Source organism: Schistocerca gregaria, chromosome 3 (genome assembly GCF_023897955.1).
Source record: "Schistocerca gregaria isolate iqSchGreg1 chromosome 3, iqSchGreg1.2, whole genome shotgun sequence".
Lineage (NCBI taxonomy): Eukaryota > Metazoa > Arthropoda > Insecta > Orthoptera > Acrididae > Schistocerca > Schistocerca gregaria.
In genome coordinates, this window is record NC_064922.1 from 481,384,629 (window position 1) to 481,404,706 (window position 20,078).

The 20,078-nt window shown below is 42.3% G+C and overlaps 1 protein-coding gene across 1 annotated transcript in view; it reads right to left on the reverse strand.

Moving 5' to 3' along the window:
* Positions 1 to 1,058: 1,058 nt before the first annotated feature.
* Positions 1,059 to 20,078, reverse strand: part of LOC126355437 (5-hydroxytryptamine receptor) — a 491,691-nt gene continuing 472,671 nt past the window's right edge. The window contains exon 8 of the mRNA XM_050005746.1: positions 1,059 to 1,641. Coding sequence (XP_049861703.1) covers positions 1,217 to 1,641 — 425 coding nt within the window. The 3' untranslated portion in view covers positions 1,059 to 1,216. The remainder of the gene's footprint in view (positions 1,642 to 20,078) is intronic.

Below are 20,078 nucleotides of genomic sequence, written 5' to 3' on the forward strand. Positions count from 1 at the left end.
CATGCTAGTCGGAGCATCGATGGGGCGGAGAAATTATTTTGAGTCACTTGACTGTAGAACACAGTCTGCCATTATGAGCGATGATTACGATTTTCTCTGTTCTGATAACATGCTATAAAACTGGAGGGTAGTTCTAGATTTCTGTAAATCTTCGACAAGCTAATCTGATTCTCGTTTGTTCAAGTAGCTGAGTAGATCAGTCCGTCTCTTTTCAGTAAAACATGTCGTGACGTCTCCTACCGTTCGAGGTACTTTTGTTCTGATTGATAATGTATGGCCATGCTATTAAAGTCTAGGTGCAAGTAAATCCAAAAAGCGTATAAAAAATGGGTGCCGAAATGTTGGTGAATACTGCAGCATGACTACGCGGTCACACGTCCAGGGGCAACGGTACTGACACAGAAATCTTATTTATAATTAAAAATCACTTCAGCCTAAACTCAGTTTCTCGACATACGATAACGTAGTGCTATGTGATGGTCGGTAAAGGAGTGCTGCGGAAAAGAGAGAGAAACAGAGATAGAAGAGATAGATAGATAGATAGATAGATAGAGAGAGAGAGAGAGAGAGAGAGAGAGAGAGAGAGAGAGAGATCGTATTTTTCTGAAAGCAGTCATGTCATAATTTGCCTAGATTGGTTTAGGATAACCTGAGGAAATCTAAATCAAGAAGATCGGAGAGGCATTCAAACTCTACTCGGCCCGTACGACAGTCCAGTCTTTTATCCCCTATGACACTTCTTCTACAGCACACAATGCTTTTTGGAAGCATGTGGATCAGAGCATCGGCGGAGCAGGGAAGTTTTCTTTAATTATTTGACTGTAGACCGTAAGCTACCATTATGGGCGACGGCTACGATATTCCGTATTCTCATGGCGCGCTATAAAACTGGGAGGTAGTTCTAGACCTGTACATATCTTCAGCCACAGAAATTGATTTTCATTTAGACAAGTAGCCGAGACACTCAGGCCGTCTCTTACCATTAAAAAAAAAAAAAAAAAAAGATCGTCACATATACTACCATTCGAGCTAGCAAAATTCTGACTGGTAATAAAAGCTCACGGGATTAATGTCTAGATGCTAATAATTCCTACATGCGTATAAAAAGAAGTGTTTGTGCGAGGAGGAAATTTTCGAATGATTCGTAATGGTGAAGTAATTGGTTGACACGGCAGCGGTAGCTGGAGCCGCGGCGGCACACGTCGCTAGAGGACGGTTATCTGAGCTTGCCGGCGCGGAACTTGGAGCGTCGGCTGCCAGCACCGCACAGGATGCGCTTGAAGGCCTGCCGGAACTCGGGGCTGAAGATGGTGTAAATGACGGGGTTCAGGGTGGAGTTGAAGTAGCCAAGCCACAGGAAGAAGCTGGACAGGTCCTCGCTGATGACGCAGGTGTCGCAGAGCGGCATGAGCAGCGCCATAATGAAGAAGGGCAGCCAGCAGACGACGAAGGCGCCCGTGATGATGGCCAGTGTCTTCGCCGCCTTGCGCTCGCGCTTCGCCTCGAGGCTCTCCTTCTTGGCGCGCGGCGTCGAGGTGGCCGCAGCCCCCGAAGCCGCTGGCAGCACCGCCCCCGACGCCGCCACCGCCCCCACCATGGCGGCTGCCGTGCGGCCCAAAAGTCCGCCACCCACCGCCATACCTACATCAGACAAATTGGTGTTGCATCCCGGAATGTAATTAATGGACGAGAATCATCAGACACATTGACAGAAGTGAGCTGTGTTACACCACAAACGCCTTCATCGTTGCTGCCAAAGAGATAATCCAGAATTTACATGGCTCTGGGATACGTGGATTAAAATATCAGCTTTATGTGGGCTTATTTTCAGGACAGAAATAATACCATTCCTATAGATTAGGAATGGAATGGGTCAGTGATGACTAAAGTTAATGGACCTTTCAAGTTGGAATCGTAACAGAAAATCTAGAGGACGTGCACGTACAGCTTATTTCCACATTTAGAAATTTTGAAGAAGGTCGAGATGTTGCTATAAGAGACATGGCTGTATCATACCAACATGTTACACTGGCTGCTGCCTGTAGGTCACACATTCCAGAACGAAGGCAGAGGTTTCAGGAAGAGGCTCACCAAGAAGCATCAGCAACAGATTATCGGTACTGAAATATATTTTAAGAAAATAGTGCCTCAGATTTCGTGAATATTTGAAGAATGTTATGATTTAAAGCCTAGAGCTGCTAATAACATTTCTTTATTGAACAATCGGTTTCGGTCAACTGACCAGCATTAGGCTCATACAAACATTTACAAAATGACGCTAGGTAATATAAACAATGGCATCAAATAATAAAATTAATGTATACGACACTTCTGCCAAAGAGTAAAGAATTACGTCAATCGTAAAAATGTTTTAATATAACATGCATGAATGCACAGTTTTACACAATTTTATGACCGACGATGTACTTCTTTACTATTTGGTAACAGTGACGAATTCATTGATTTTATTATTTGGGGTCATTGATTTTATTGCCCAGTATGATGTAAAATAATCTTTTGTACATCAGAACATGCTTCAATGGTTCCTGGAAGTTGGGTTGAGATTGAGTTCCTTGAGCCTTTTTTTTTTTTTTTTTTTTTTTGGCTGCTGGTAATAACAGCTCACTTGTTTCTAAACTTTAATTTATTTCGTCGTCCAGGAGGGGATGCTGAAGTGTCATGTGACATGTACCATTGTCATCAGAGACATCTACTGTGTGGAGCCAGAGCAAATTGGTGCACTGAGTGGCTTTCTGTGCTCTCCAGCCGGCACCGGTGGTCTAGCGGTTCTAGGCGTTCAGTCCGGAACCGAGCGACTGCTACGGTCGCAGGTTAGAACCCTGCCTCGGCCATGCACGTGTGTGATGTCCTTAGGTTAGTTAGGTTTAAGTAGTTCTAAGTTCTAGGGGACTGATGACCACAGATGTGAAGTCCCATAGTGCTCACAGCCATTTGAGCCATTTTGTGCTCTCCAGTGATGAGTCTCCCTTCCGGCTCTTATGGTCCAAGCGACGTCAATGTGTGTGCAGACGACATGGGGACAGTCACAGGAAGCAGAGATTCTCCAGTCCCATACCTCCGCAACACCTGGAGTCATGGTGTGGTGAGCTATTGGTTATGACAAGAGGGCTCACCTGGTAATTGTGGAATGGAGGTGAGTAATGGCAATAATCGTAAACAATGTTTTCGTACCCTTTGTGATGAGGGTAACAAATGGCATATTCCAGGAGGATAATGCTAGGCCTCACACTACTGTTCACACCACAAACGCCTTGAAGAAAGTACTGATACTTGACTGATCTGTCCAGTCCTCTGATTTGTCACTCATATAGCATAAGTGCTACAGAAAGACATATATTTTTATTTCAGTCTCCAGTCAGAAATCTTTAATCAATGGCTCAGCGTGTTTCAAGTATCGCATAAAATTTGTCAATATAATATTCTGAGGCCGCTGCTACGCCACAACGAATGCAACTGAGTAGCCTACCGAAAGGTGTCACACATATTGATGTTGGTGAAGGACATTGGTTTGAAATAGAATTAAAGTTTAATAATTTAATATGCAGAATGCAATGACCACCTTCAACAAAAATAGGTAAATATTGCGCAGGTACTTTATGGTGTGACACATTCCACTATCATCAAGACCGTTGCTTATCTTGCAATGCAGTATACACAAAGTGCATGATGAATAACAGCAAAAATTGAAACATGTGAAAGAATACAATAATAAAAACAAAAACCTCCTTAGTAAATGTGGGGCCATAATGAAAAGTTTGAGAAGTATTTGCAAAGTGCGTTGTTACAGGTTGCTACTGACATCAGTATGGAATACAATTCCGTTTAATAAAAATGGATTTTATATGTAAAATTTTCAAGTAAGTTCTCATTTACGAAATGAATGAAATGCACTGAAATAAAATAAATTAAATGTATTGAAATGGACTGATTGATGGAGCTGAAAGCAGAGAGGATACACTGTCATGAAATAATATCTACACAGAGCATTCATATGCAGGAACCCACAAAGGTTTAAAATGGGAAACACAATCATTATCTAAAGAGGCTGTAACGTACAACAATGAAACAATATAGAAAGTTATTCAAGCTTGAAGGTTACAGAACACATCTGAAGATTAGAACTCATTGTTACACACACACACACACACACACACACACACACACACACACATATATATATATATATTACAGCACACTTCAAGAGTAACAGCATTAGCACTGTGGAGGTCACAAGCCCCTAGCTCCGAAAGGAGTGGAGATACAAAACGAAAAAAAAAGAATAAAAAGCAGTGTTTCAGTCTCTGCCATATAGGCTACTCTGCACAACAGGCATGTTGTATGGGAGTGTATCAGCCTGCATTATTGAACTGCTTTGCAGGGCACCCTACATGACAGGGGCATGAAACCATTTTACAGCCATGACATGTAACGTACCCTGAACGGTAGGGATGTTGTGGTCAAGTAGAATCGACCTGCTTCATCGACATGCTTTGTATGGCAGCCTATATGTCATGAGCAAAAATAGATTTCAAGCCCCTGAAGTGTAAGCTGTCCTGTACAGAAGGTGTTGTGGGGGTAGTGCTGGTCTCTTTTATCGAGTTGTTTTCTAGGACCTAATGAGCAGATGGGCACGCCTGGGGAGAGGCTAAGATGGAGAAAAGACAGATGGAGAGACAGAAAGGGGCAGGAGTAAAATATTCAGTTCTAAGAACAGTAAAATGGTTAAGTGGGAAATATTCAGATTTTGTCAGAAAGACAGTTTAGAAACTGGTGCTGAGACAGAGACCTGTGAAATATTTGTATGACATGCTGGAAGCCACTATGCCAAGCTTGTTCTGCTAACAAGGAGCAGTCCCTGGAGCGGAAAGAGGTTTGTAGCAAGCACAGCCGCCAGACCCTTGGATGGTACAGGAACCGGCACAAGTGGAACACTCACAGAAGACGTAAGACAATAAGTTACGCATTAGCCTCATGACGGTCATGAATGAAACATCTGTCATGGAACGTTCCAGAAGGACGGTATGAGTGCAATCACCCCTTGTAAATAGGCGACCCACGAACTGGAGGGGGGGGGGGGGGCACAGATGGGTAGACGTCAGGGACGCAACTTCTGTGTCGTTCGGAATCAGGAGCCAGACTTGTCATAATCTGTAGCCGAACGTACTTAGTAAAACTCCACTCAACTCTGCAAAGCACTTGGGACGTTAAAGATTCATACTTATGATTCTTGTACATAGTAACGTGTATACAGGATGGTCCATTGATAGTGGCCGGGCCAAATAAGCATCACGAAATAAGCATCAAACGAAAAAACTACAAAGAACGGAACTCGTCTAGCTTGAAGGGGGAAACCAGATGGCGCTATGGTTGGCCCGCTAGATGGCACTGCCATAGGCCAAACGGATATCAACTGCATATTTTAAAATAGGAACCCCCCCTTTTTTTGTTACATATTTGTGTAGTACGTAAAGAAATATGAATGTTTTAGTTGGACTACTTTTTTCGCTTTGTGATAGATGGCGCTGTAATAGTCACAAACGTATAAGTACGTGGTATCACGTAACATTCCGCCAGTGCGGACGGTATTTGCTTCGTGATACATTACCCGTGTTAAAATGGAATGTTAACCAATTATGGAAAAGGTTGATATCGTGTTGTTGTGTGGCTATTGTGACGAAAATGCCCAACGGGTGTGAGCTATGTATGCTGCTTGGTATCCTGGACGACATCATCCAAATGTCCGGACCGTTCGCCGGATAGCTACGTTATTTAAGGAAACACGAAGTGTTCAGCCACATGTGAAACGTCAACCACGACCTGCAACAAATGATGATGCCCAAGTAGGTGTTTTAGCTGCTGTCACGGCTAATCCGTGCATCAGTAGCAGACAAATTGCCCGCGAATCGGGAATCTCGAAAACGTCGGTGTCGAAAATCCTACATGAACATCGATTGCACCCGCACCATATTTCTATGCACCAGGAATTGCATGGCGATGACTTTGAACATCGTGTACAGTTCTGCCACTGGGCACAAGAGAAATTACGGGACGATGACAGATTTTTTCCACGCGTTCTATTTAGCGACGAAGCGTCATTCAACAACAGCGGTAACGTAAACCGGCATAATATGCACTGTTGGGCAACGGAAAATCCACGATGGCTGCGGCAAGTGGAACATAAGCGACCTTGGCGGGTTAACGTATGGTGTGGCATCATGGGAGGAAGGGTATTTGGCCCTCATTTTATCGATGGCAATCTAAATGGTGCAATGTATGCTGATTTCCTACGTAATGTTCTACCGATGTTACTACAAAATGTTTCGCTGCATGACAGAATGGCGATGTACTTCCAACATGACGGATGTCCGGCACATAGCTCCCGTGCGGTTGAAGCGGTATTGAATTGCATACTTCATGACAGGTGGATTGACCCGCACGTTCACCGGATCTGACGTCCCTGAATTTCTTATGTGGGGACGTTGAAGGAGATTTGCGATCCTGATCCACCGACAACGCCTGACAACATGCGTCAGCGCATTATCAATGCATGTGCGAACATTACGGAAGGCGAACTACTCGCTGTTGAGAGGAATGTCGTTACACGTATTGAATAATGAATTGAGGTTGACGGACATCATTTTCAGCGTTTATTGCATTAATGTGGTATTTGCAGGTAGTCACCCTGTAACAGCATGTTTTCTCAGAAATGATAAGTTCACAAAAAGTACATGTATCACATTGGAACAACCGAAATAAAATGTTCAAACGTACCTACGTTCTGTGTTGTAATTTAAAAACCGTACCTGTTACCAACTGTTCGTCTGAAATTGTGAGCTATATGTTTGTGACTATTACAGCGCCATCTATCACAAAGCGAAAAAAGTGGTCCAACTAAAACATTCATATTTCTTTATGTACTACACGAATATGTAACAGAAAATGGGAGTTCCTATTTAAAAAAAAAAAACGCAGTTGATATGCGTTTTACCTGTGGCAGCGCCGTCTAGCGGGCCGACCATAGCGCCATCTGGTGTCCTCCTTCAAGCTAGACAAGTTTCGTTGTTTGTAGCTTTTTTGTTTGACGCTTATTTCTTGAGATATTTGGCCCAATCACGATCAAAGGACCACCCTGTATAGTTGGGGAATGTGCCAGGGATTACTTCCAGGGAAAATAACTACTTGTCTACGAGTAGATGACTTGCATCCTCTAACTGACCAGATTGCTACCGAGATCCACTTTCTACAAGAGTCAATAGTATACTTTTCTGCCGTGGTCGGGCGTGCAGTAGGCGGCCCACGAGCAGTGCCTTATCGGAATCGCCGTCTGAGGTAAGCTCCTCTGTCTCGCACGACGAGTGTCTGTCTACCTCCCTCTCAGGGCACGATAGGGGGTGAGGAGGAGCTAGACAAACAGGAGGTGAGGATAGAGACGGGGTGGGGGGGTCGATAGCGACAGAAGGACAGATGAGATGAGTGAAGAAAACAGTTAGAGTGTGGATGAAGAGCAGACGGCAGAAGAGGAAATCAGTAAGAGATAGATGAGAGAGAGGAGAGAGAGAGAGAGAGAGAGAGAGAGGGCGAAGAGGTGATGAACAGAGAGGTGGGGGAAGGAGGATATGGTCAGAATGAGGGGGAGGAAGAGATGAACAGACGTTGGGGAGGAAGAGATTTGTTCATTATAAGCGGCATGCAGATGATGCTGCAGGGAAAAGGCTCTATTCGTGTCCCCTGGGGCATTTCACTGTCTGTATGTGGAGGCTAATCTCAGGAAGTACTACAGAAATTTTGATACTGTTTTTACTAATAGACAGACTGATTCACAAAGGAGGCTGAAAAGTCGTCTGGCAATAAATACTTAGTGCTACACATGGGAAGCAAGGACAGTTTGCTAGTATGAATATAAGTACAGTAAATTCATACCCCTGAAAAAAATGGTATTGATGTTTGTAATATTTTAGAGCATTTATTAATTTTTTTATGAGTGCTATGAACTGATGAAATCCTAGCATTTTTGGCATTTGCATTTCACGTATCTCAGAGGAGATCTGAAAACCTACATTGAAAGATATCCAGTATTTTTTTTAGTTAACTACGACAGTTCAAAAGTTTTTGCGGTAGACAAAGAATTGGAAGAACGATGACACTTCGAAAATACGTTTCAGTAGTATATTACAAACATGTTACAACATTGTGCCCTGGAAAATTATATCAGTTTTTCTGTACCTAACACTTTTTATCTTTGTTCGTAATTTATTTTTAAGATACTAACAAATTTTTAATGGTAGATTTCTTCAAGTCATGAGGAATATTTTAAGTGTTAACTGCTTTTAATCTATTTAATGATGACTGTCTGCTGCCTCCATTACATACTCCGATATGCTTTATTCCATCCCACGATTTCTAGAGGCACTGATTGCAGTGTATGGCAGCTTCACACTATACAGAATTCTCGCCGGCATAGTAGTTTATAGTTCTGTAATTCTACGAATTTGCATACTGCCATGTTTCTAATCTGTGGAATGAATGTTATGTAGATATATTGTACTGGAATTATCACAACAAATAAAGTATCCTTTAGCATAATACTTCTTTTTAACGGTCGCGTTTATGGATTTACAAACTAAGATATTGAAGCGCTAATTCTACGAATTGTCAGTCATCAATTTTGAACTGTATCTACCGTGAAATAAGACGAACTGCAATGGTAACGCTCCCGCCGATCTCAAGCAGCATTTGCGTCTGGGTCTAAACATCATTAGTACATATATGTTCATGTCAAAAATAATGTGTGGATGGACAGTGCAGTATTGCTGAACCTCCTATCTAATAAGAATATTTTTTGTGACGATTTAATTACAATTATTAATACGATAACAAGACTATGGTAACCACATTTTGCTTTCATTCCTGTTGGCCTATTCTGCTTACAAGTTTCATTTTCCAGAGCCACTACTACTACTAATGTATTCCGTGAAATCTTTTCCTAAGCAACGTCTTCAATGATTCAAAAGGCACCCCTAGCCAATGAAGGTTTCATAGTTTCCATTGGAAGTTTTTATGAGATCACAACGGCAAGAAAACATGTGTTTTTCCTTCTAGGGAAGTGTCTTGGCGCTTTTTATAACACCAAGAGACAATAGTTATTATACATTCTGTAACTTTCCTATTAATTATCAAAAATTAGAATATACATTAATCCAAAAATGTTACTTATAAGCGTAAAGAATTTTTCAGCTGTCCTCCTGACACATGGCAATGTGTAAAAGAAAATAACTTTTCCATTTGTTTGCGTAAGATATGTTTCATGTATATGGTTTTCTCAAATGCGTTGGCAGTTTACCCATGGTAACATTAGCTCCACGCCTACACGTTGTGTAAAAAGATGAAATAGCTCGTTTTAAATAGCTTCATAATATGTGTTTTTTGAGTTACACCACTGTCACCTTCTTTCCAGTATGAACCATCATCTACCATTATAGATTTGCAATTAGCACCTACGAAGGCAAGTAGGACTATAAGTAGAAAAAATTTGCTGTTGAAAAGTTGAAACTAACTTTTTCCAGTACAAAATGTCCTGAAGTGGTTGCTGTCTACCGCACAAATGCAATTAAGTAATCTCCTGTTCTCTACTAATTCTTTGGCTATTGCAAGCAGGATTCGCATTTTGAAGTCGCCATAAATTGGCCAACAGTCTTTCACTGTAGATTTACTGCAGTTATTTCACCATGTGAATGATGTAGATTTGTAATATGCAAAATGGAAATGACAAAGAATTGTGGTTTTTCGTTCGCAAAAAAACCAGGAAAAACAAATAAATGTTGTCATAAACAGGAAGTTTACAAAAATCAAGATAATTTTCTCATGGGTTGACATGCATATAAACACTCTACTACCTTCTTGATTTTCTAGAATTTTTGAGTTTTAATGTTGTGCGTAATGTCTTTGATGTTGTGTATTACAATAATTTCAGGTCTTGATTGTATTTTTTTATTTCAAGTTCAGTAGGTTAGTGTGTCAGAATCCAGTAATACAAATGGAGAGAAAATATGTAATTAAGGTAAAATTAACAAACAGGCACATTAAAAAGAAGTTGAAACAAGTGCTAGACATAGATTTAAGGAATCTCTTACCTCAAAAGGTCTAATTATTCTGTGTAAAGCAACATCCCAAGAATTTGGGAAGTAGGTAAAAACGTGTGGTGGCAATTTCAGAAAGAGGGAAACTAATATAAGAATCATATAGGTAAAAAACCTGAAAACTGGATTGATTAAATTGTCTGTTGTTGCCTGGAATTTTTTAATATTCTTAATGCAAAGATTTTTATTTAGTCCATCTACTTTCATTGATCTGTAGCAACAGACAACTAAAGAACCATACTGTCTTATATACATTTATCGTTTCATCAACATTTCTGTGGAAATAGGGAAAAAACCACAATTTAAGCACCGTAGAGTCCGAAGGAGAAAAGAACTTAAAAATTTTGGAAGGCAAGATTAGGCTATACTAGAAAAAAAAATCCAATGGTACGCAGTTCCAATAGCCTTTACATCACCATATGCTTTTCTTAAAAGAAACAGGGGCGATCTGAGACATGGTATTATTAAGAATTTGTGGTTATACGCTCTGCCACAGCTACAAAACCGAGAAGTGCAAAATGAAATTTTAAACACATTAGATGCAGAATCTTACAGGGGTGTAGATACAGATATCACAGTAATTGGTACCTTAACATGTAACCACTTGAGTGAGTTAGTCCTTTTTTCTTTGCGTCTAACAGTCTTCCCGAAAACATTACATATATTTTAATACCTGTTTCGTGCGTAGTTGTAGCTGCACAACGAAATGGACTACATCGGTCAGTATAGACTTCCATGTTGTGTCCACGTGTTATCCTTGAGTACCTGACCTGCTACCTAAGGGAAAATTAACGTTAATGGCTTGCTTGGGCTACGCTTACTCGAAGGTACTAACCAACCTTGTCCACAGTTCGTGGTGTAGTGGCTAGTGTTGCTGCCTCTGGATCACGGGATCCCGGGTTCTATTCATGGGCTGGGTGTTTCATTTGTCCTCATCACTTCATCATCATCATCATCATCATCATCATCATCATCATTCGTGACAGTGGCAAGATTGGACTGTGTAAAAGATTGGGTTGTGCAAAAATTGGGACTTTGTACGGGTGCTGATGACCGTTGAGCGCCTCACAAACGAAACATCATCACTGACCAACACACTAGTCTTAACAGCTATAATTACTTGTCTGAAAATGAACCAAACACTGAGGTCACGTTGTTCTGTACACTGTCCTCAGCCATTTTCTGCATCGTCGACCAGAAATTCTTATGAAGAACACAGCAAACTTTATTACTGTTCATTCAAAGCGAAGTCTCTTCTTACTTCAATATATTTATGAAATATTCTCCCCATTTTGGTACACTACACTGAAACCACGGACTGGGGCGTTGTGGCTTCTTGTCATGGCTTGAGAGATGAAAACGACTGTGGGGACGGTTGGAACAAATGGTGTACACAAACTTTTCTTCGTTAAATCATTGAACTTGGAAGTGATCTTAGTGCGCCCTTGTCTCTGGTGGAGTTCAGCATCGGGTCGTAATTTTTACACTTGTATCAGTGGCTGGGACCGGCCTACGGTGTACACGTGCTGCCCAGGTGGTGACGCGTCGAGGAAGCATTGCTGGCATGCCGGGAGCTGAGTCGAAAGTAGCAGAAAAACACTGAACACGGACCCGCTGCAACACGGGGCAATGCAACGACTTCTAACTTCCTGGTAGCTCGCAGCGTTCCAGCGGCAAGCCATGTTCTTAGCCGGCCAGTTTGGCCGAGCGGTTCTAGGCGCTTCAGTCTGGAACCGCGCGACCGCTACGTTCGCAGGTTCGAATCCTGCCTCGGACATGGATGTGTGTGATGTCCTTAGGTTAGTTAGGTTTAATTAGTTCTAAGTTCTACTTGACTGATGACCTTAGATGTCAAGTCCCATAGTGCTCAGAGCCATTTGAACCATTTGCGATAGCCTTATGTAGAATCAAACTATGGACCGATGCCTGGAGAGCAGTGGAAGGCAACGGCGGATTCTGGCAGTCCAGACGCGGAGCTGAGGGGTCGTCCATTTGTGTTTCACCTATGAGGTGGCACGAAGTACGTCGGCAAGCAGTCTCGTTGACACGGTGGCGTAGTGTAAACGTAGGCTTCCGCGACAGTTGTCTCAGTCAATAAAATTGTCCTGGGTTTGACGCCACATTGCGGAGCTGCGGTTTAAATGCCGCTGTCCTGCGACGAGAGTTGTAAATAAAAGCTTTCTTTCTAGGTCATAGCGAAGCGCCTCGAATGGGATCAGTCTCCTAGGTGCTAGGGTCATCACGTGGAGGGAGGTCGCCTGGGAAGTATATGGCGGAACGCCGTTGCGTCAGAAGTTCGCTGATAGCGCTGATTACGTCTCTGAATTATTGATGAGCCTTATGCCGTTACATATCCTCCCTCCTTAGCTTATTCTGGCCTCTGGATTACTGTTTAAGAGTATAGCTGCAACAGAGGCACTGATATATCTATCACTGTTTCGACATTCTGCGTTCTCCCGCCTGAATTCGGAATAGGCACTTCTTGCATAACTTTCACGTTTGTATGCCCTGTTTTCCTTTTCTGTGATACACTATGTACACTACATAACAAGCGCTGAATCTCTTAGATTCGTTAATTTCCACACTTTGCCTCACTCACTGAGGTTGCGTCACTTATAGCTGCTGTATCATTTCACAACGTGGGAATGGGACGAGGAAGGGGGCTCCTAACAACATAATCCTCCTGGTTCTCCTATTTAATATTCACAAGCTAAAGTTCGCATCTCCACATGCTTAAGTTCGCAACTCCTACATTCGCCTAATAAGTACGTCATGTACCTTTATTAACCCAAGTAAAATTTACAAATGTTACTCTACGACATGTCCTGCATTTAGACAAACAATATTACCCTCCTTTCAACTCTTATATCAACAAATAAGCACTCCTTGGCCTGTACATGTCGTTTAAGTTTATTTACGTGCCTAACAAATGATGAAAACTATTTACGAAATGGAAGAGCCAGTGGCGGGGAAAAACTCAGTGACTTGAATAACACAATCCATTATACAGTATCTTCCTAACATGATGTTCTTTCTCACAGTCCATTGATAAATGCAATAACATTTCTTCATCGTAATCCTCAAGATACTTCACAATGAAGCTGCATATTTGGATCCAAAAGTACCTCTCATTTCGAGAATCTACTAGCCGTTCAGTGGACCGATGTGTGCGTGAAATCTTATGGGACTTAACTGCTAAGGTCACCAGTCCCTAAGCTTACACACTACTTAACCTATATCATTCTAAGGGTAAACACACACACACCCATACCCGAGGGAGGACTCGAACCTCCGCCGGGACCAGTGGATCGACTTCACTGATTTCTTTGCTACTATGGTCTTACCGCCTGGGTCACAGTAGCTGGTGAATTCCCTGCTATTACGTGCATACTGACAGACCTGGAGCAGTTTAATTGGTTAATACGAGGGATATTGAGAAAGTAGGGAACGTTTTGGCACTTAAAAAAAACTATGTAGAAGTAATACTTTCATTATATACACCTGAAAGGACGACTGGCATACTACTTTTCCACATAGTCACCAAACACACTGAGTCACTTATCATAACGGTGGACATGGTTTGAAAGACTTTCGTCGTAAAATTCTGCCGCCTGAGACTTCAGCCAGTGAGTCACGCCCGCGTCGTCATAAAAGTGCTACGTTGCAAGCGAGTTCATCATTTTGGGAAACAAGTGGAAGTCGCTTGATGCAAGATCTGGGCTGTAGGGCGGATGAGTGACAATTTCCCATTTGAATGAATTAAGGTGTTGTTTAGTGCGGTTTTCCGTGTGAGGTCGGGCATTGTAGTGCAAAAACAAAATTTTGGTTGTCAGATTTCCTCGGTGTTTGTTTTGAACTGCTCTTCTAAGGCTGTGCAAAGTTTGACAGTACCGGGAAGAATTTATGGTTGCTCCACGTTTGATAAAATCCTTGCTGACGAGGTTTGCAATACTTTTCCTCGTTTATGGGGGGACCTTGCGTTCCCCCTCTCCCCGGACTGTAATTTTGTCTATCAACTGACGTATTTCACCCAAGTATTTTCACCGGTTACGGTTCGATCCAGTAATGAATCACCATGTTTGTGGTAGGCCTCTAGAAATGTCAGCGTTGCCCCCATTCGCTGTTCTTTATGGTACTTTGTAAGCATTTTGGGCACCCATCGTGCACAAAATTTATGGTAGCCTAGCTTTTAAGCGACAATTTCAAGTAACAAAAATCCGTGAAACTTGTGGAAAAGAAAGTGAAAGCTCCGTTATGGTGAAGCGACTGTTTTCACGAATTGTTGCATCAACTTTAGCGACACGATCGTCAGTAACAATGCTCGGGCGTCCACTCTCCTCTTCCTCATGAACGTTGGTTCGGCCATTTTTAAGCCGAATGCAATATTTCCAGAAGGGACATTCACTCATTACGTTGTTTCCGTACACTTCGCACTGTTCACGATAAATTGCTATAGGTTTTATGTTTTTTGCAAAGAAAAACCGTGTCACAGACTGCACCTCTCAACTGGCTGGATTTTCATTTGTAGCGCACATTTAAAATTCGAATATCGAAAAAAAAACGGACGCACAGAGACGTTCCCGCTATCACGGATGAATGCCGACTGAGCTGACGAGCACGTACATACGAAAATATGCGCAATCGGCGCGCGCCTGGCGGCGTCAGACGGAAACATTCCCTCCTTTCTGAATAGCCCTCGTATTAACCCATTCATCCTGGACAGTCATCCGAGTGCACGCTCGGCTCCGGGGCGATTTAGCATCGTCTCATAATGTTCTCACTTGTCGCGGCAGGCGTGGCAGCCACTGCGTGGTGTGCACGTGCAGCCAGGATAATGGCGCGCTGAGCTATCGTTGGTAGAAGCCGGGAGGTGAGTCGACAGCGGTGGACAAGCAGTCGGAATGTGGCAAAGTGCGGATAGCTTCTAACTTTGCAGTTGAATGCCGTGGCAGATGAAGGCGTTGGCTAATCAGACTTCGGACCCGTGGCTAGAGAGCAATGGCGGGCAGCTGGAGGATTACAGTGGCCTGGTCGGCGGACTGAGTGATTGCCCATTCATGGATCATCCACGAAGCTGCAGCGGTTACATCAGCGAGTGATCTCGATGAGAAGGCTGCGGAGTGTTGTCTGCCAGAAGACCGGGCCTTCAGGATGTAGTCCCTTGTCAGTGGCCAGCGACAGCAATGGTAACGCAACATAGTTATGGCAAAAGCTCTTAGCCTGCATCGTACTCAGCTGGGGAAGGGTTTAACTGCCTCTGTCCAGAATTACCGTTGCTGAAGAAGCCACGTTTGTGGATCGTATCGAAACGTCTCGAAGTGGGACAGTGGTCTAGGCATGGGCGACATCACGAAGGAGGAGGCCGATTCAGAATCAGGGACATACGGGAGGATTACAGTGTCTGTAGGTCGCTGATCGTGGCTGCTGACGGTAAGGATGGCCTTGTTAAGACTCTAGACTTAAATGCAGTTTCATGCCATTTAGGAGTTTACCTATATTTATGTGGTTGCACTCACTTTGTCCCGGTTGAGTGCATTTTACATTGATTAGGGTTGGTAGGGTGTCACGAAGCCATCATAATTTCCCCTGAGATACGCTAGCCCACAACTGTTGCAACCGATCCTTCATATCCTGGATGTTTGAACTGAGATGGATGTTGATGTTGGAGATGGCCTCACACAGCTTCTAAGGGAGACAATTTGGGGATGTTGCTGGCCACAGGAGAACCTCAGTGTCATGCGGACAGTTCATATATGTATCATAAAAGGACGAGACTTGTTCTACTGAAATATGGTACTGTGCTGCTGCGGTTTGGGAGATAACACATGAGGAGTCAGGACGTCCGTGAAGCTTCGTTGTTCCTTCCGAGTTCACTCAGTCACTGCCAGACGAGGTATAAAGTCATATCCAATGGCTCTTCACTCTTTGACTCCAGGAATAACACAGCTGTGCCTCTCGCCGCCTTTGTCCTGGATGATTGTCATGCAGGATAGTGCTGAAACACGATGCGACACAATGCGACGCCATTTGAAAGCAATCTATGGTTCCCGGTCATGGCAGCACTCCACCGACAGACGTTTGTGTTTTTTTGTTAATGGCGGCCTATGCAACGGACGGAAATTCTCTAAACCGGCTGGTGCTAACCTCTGACCAGTGGTGCAGGATGACACAGAACGTGTCAGTGCGTCTGTTGCTTATTCTAGGGTGTCAGGTGCAGACGTGAAGGGGTTACAATGCGCTTCCTGCACAATATGGCGAACCACCCTTGTGGTGGTCAGACGTTATCAAGGGGAACCTGGACTCCGGGAATGTCTGCCCTCACGTCTCCATGCACTTCAACATCGGGCCACTTGTGGCATCCAACTGTCCCACAGACCTGGATATTGTACGATTCGACCTGCCACCCAAATAGAGATCCACAAGTAGGCCCCTTTAAAACTTTGTAATGTGCTGATAACGAGGTCTCACGCAAATAAGCAGCTCTTCCATGTCCTTCAGAGTGACCACTGAACACCTGACCTTCGCACGCCACTTATACATCTACCAGGCCTGGAAACAACAATAACATGAACAGCGCTAATGCAGTCTTGAGGCCGTTCTATCTGTCATAGGGAATTCTAACCGTAATCAATTATACACTTGCCAGTTTTCTGTACGCTTACGAACTTGCAGTGATGTCTGGCCATGTCTTCTGGGTGATTCACTTTGTCATGGAGTGTAAATTTCACTCACGCGAATGTACTGACTGAAATGTACTGGGCAGAAATATACATGCTATCAAATTTTTTCATTACATGATTTCTTAGTTAAGTAAATGTGCTTCACAAATAGCCTCATTTCGGAGTTACCATTATGAAATGAAGAGAAATGCAATCCATTTAGAAGCTCAGAAGCCTTACTACAGATTTTTTAACCAAATAGTTTCCTGAAAAACTAAAAACTCACGCCAATTGAAAAATAGCCGCTTTTATTGTTCACAAGAAACACAAAACATTTATTAAAAAATAAGCGTAGAAATGAATGTTGGATATTCTTATACAGGTTGAAATGTTTTTGCAGAGTGAAAATGGGAAACATGTAGTTCCCACTGGTATTGCACGCCACGATGTTCACAGAGCGACTTAAACTCGCGACATAGGAAGTTGAGCGTCTGGCTCGGAACGTGTGACCTTGATGCTACGGTTTAGTTGACGTGTCAGTATTGCCTTAGCTGCCGGATTGGAATCGCGCCTTCAAGATGTCAGTGGCAGAGCGCGAAGGTCCGTGTCAGAGTAGGAATGAAGACCATGTGTGGTAGAAGAGAAAGTCGTCAACGTGCAGTTCTAGTCTAAAGATGCAATAGACAAGTTTGTACGTGCCAATACTCTGGTAGGCAATGACGAGCTGGAACAATTTATTAAAACATACCTAACAGACAACGACGTTCACTCAAAGCTATGTGATGTTAGAATGTGGTATTTCCATGCAGTTTAGCACGGTTAACTTCTTATCAACGTAGTTACTTACCGCCAAAGAAAAAGCAAAGAGGATCTCGAGGCAAAAAAACCAACAGACAACACAAGCTGCGATGATATTTATAAATTATCGTCATCCTGGTGGCTAACAAATAGAAAAAAGTCTAACTGCCCTCGTTAACTGCCAAGTCAAAAGTTGAAATCATTATTTTCCATTATAGACATAAAATTCACGTTACGACAGTATTTAATTCGTACACCCTTCTTAAATTGCAATTGACAAAACCACAATTAATTTATGTTCTGCACAGAGTGTAGAATTGACATGAAATAAGTATGTTTCATTCTAATTCTTTACGAAGGCACTCGCCTTTTTAATATCATAATGGCAAAATGTGAAAGAATATCCACAAAGCGGAATGAATTTCACATAATACTGTATATACAAGCTCAAAACTAAAATTAATTCAGGAATTTAACAATTACAGACATATCACGAGCAGGGCAAAAGAAAGACAGAAAGCATGCAGTACGTAGACGAGCATAAAAGAATATTCACACGGGGTTCACTGTTATAAAAGAGGAGGAAGCCTTTTTACACAATACTTTTTAACTTGAAACGTGACATTCAATATTTACAATGTGTCAGTGGAGTTTTCTGTGTTCTTCATGAAGGGTGTTGTAAACTTTATTATGAGACTGTTATTGTGTACATTTTTGTCTGAAGAGGAGGGGGAGAGAGGGAGAGGGAGAGAGAGAGAGAGAGAGAGAGAGAGAGAGAGAGAGAGAGAAATAGATGTAGAGAGGGAGGAAGTTGGCTGCTTACCTGAGACGTTGCAAGTTTAATACTCAAGGTGTCTGAACATTCAATAGCAAAACAAGGAAATCACACTGTTCTTTAAGGCTACACACATATAAGAAGGGAGAAATAACAAGACAAACGTCATAACAGGACATAAAATCTATAAAATAAACCAAAAAAACGAGAAGGGTGAGAACACACATATTGTAATGAGATCTAAAGAACGAAAGGGCAGTAAACACAAACAAAGAGAAGTTTAGATACCAGTATGTCCCGGAAAAGCTGGCCTGAATGAAGTTGAAGCATGTCGCAGGGAAACTCCTTGGAGAAGAAAAAGAAGAAGAATAAGAAAAAGATTAGCACTAGATCTAACAACAATAAAAGTGTCATTATTTTAACAGTATGAACTTTTTCACGAGATCAAGAACAACCTCGTAATTCCAATCGCTCTTAAATATATCACCGTCTCATATACCACAACCAATGGCGTCGTCACTGCGGAGCATTTGTATACTGCATTTATAGGTGTCCGCAAGGGCGGAAGAGTGGGAACAACAGGAGGTATGTCCCCCCTTTCCTCTCCCTCAATCTGGAGTACACAGATTATATTCATATACTGAGTGGATAATCATCAAATTTGTAGCCTATAATAAGGGTTTTTATGTCGCCTACAAAAGTTAGTTCAAGTGGCATAACATTTCTCGAAACTGACCAACTGTACACAAAAAATGCCAACTGTAGGAAGTTTGCTCCCCCCACGGAAAAAATTCTGTGGAAGCCTATGCCAGCACCTAAAGCAAAAGAACTCAATAAAATAGTTATCACATCACTAATTTCCTTTTATGAATATCAGAAACTATGGAGAAATGGAACCTCGTTGTAAATCGCTAATAATGGTCTCTCCGTCCACATTGCGTTAGAAAAAGTTGTTGGCAGATACTTATTCTGAGCATCTCACTTCGTAATTTTTCTAACCTTTACGAGGCAGTTAAAAAGAATTGAGATTAACTGTTGGAAGATGAAAGTGCATCATTCCACCGATTATACAATTAATTAGAGTTTTATTGTACCGTCTGTCACTTGACATTCGTTCTCTTTGATCTCCATTCATATATACTGCTAGTTTTTCATTACTGCAGACTATTTATACCGTCACTTGTCCGAGCACAAAATCTAATCGTGCATTTAAGGATTTACTGTTTTCTTAGTATGATGAGCTAATCAGTTCGGTATTCTTATGGCTGAATTTGATTTTCTCAAACTTTAAACTACTTTACCTGTCACCAGATGGCGACGCGATGCTGTTGTACTTAGCCGACTTTGCTATCGTGTTTCCAAATCATCCTTACGTCACAGATACTCAAGAAAAACTTTGTTTCTCGGTATTGATTTTAAAGTAAACGGCTAAAGAACCGATATTTGCAGTACTGAAGAAGGCAAAATAATAGGGTATTATAACGTAAAGTACGACAGCTTGTGCAGCAGGTTGTCATTAAGAGTGATTATTTCGGCTGAAGACCTTGCTGCAACTAAAATATTTTCGTCTATACACGGTGATCCGGCTAGAAAGTTCAAATCAGATGTTTTCTAAAGTGTTTAAGATATCGAAATTGCGCTTCAACCTAAAAGCATTGCGAAAAAGTCCTTATAGCTATATTAATTACT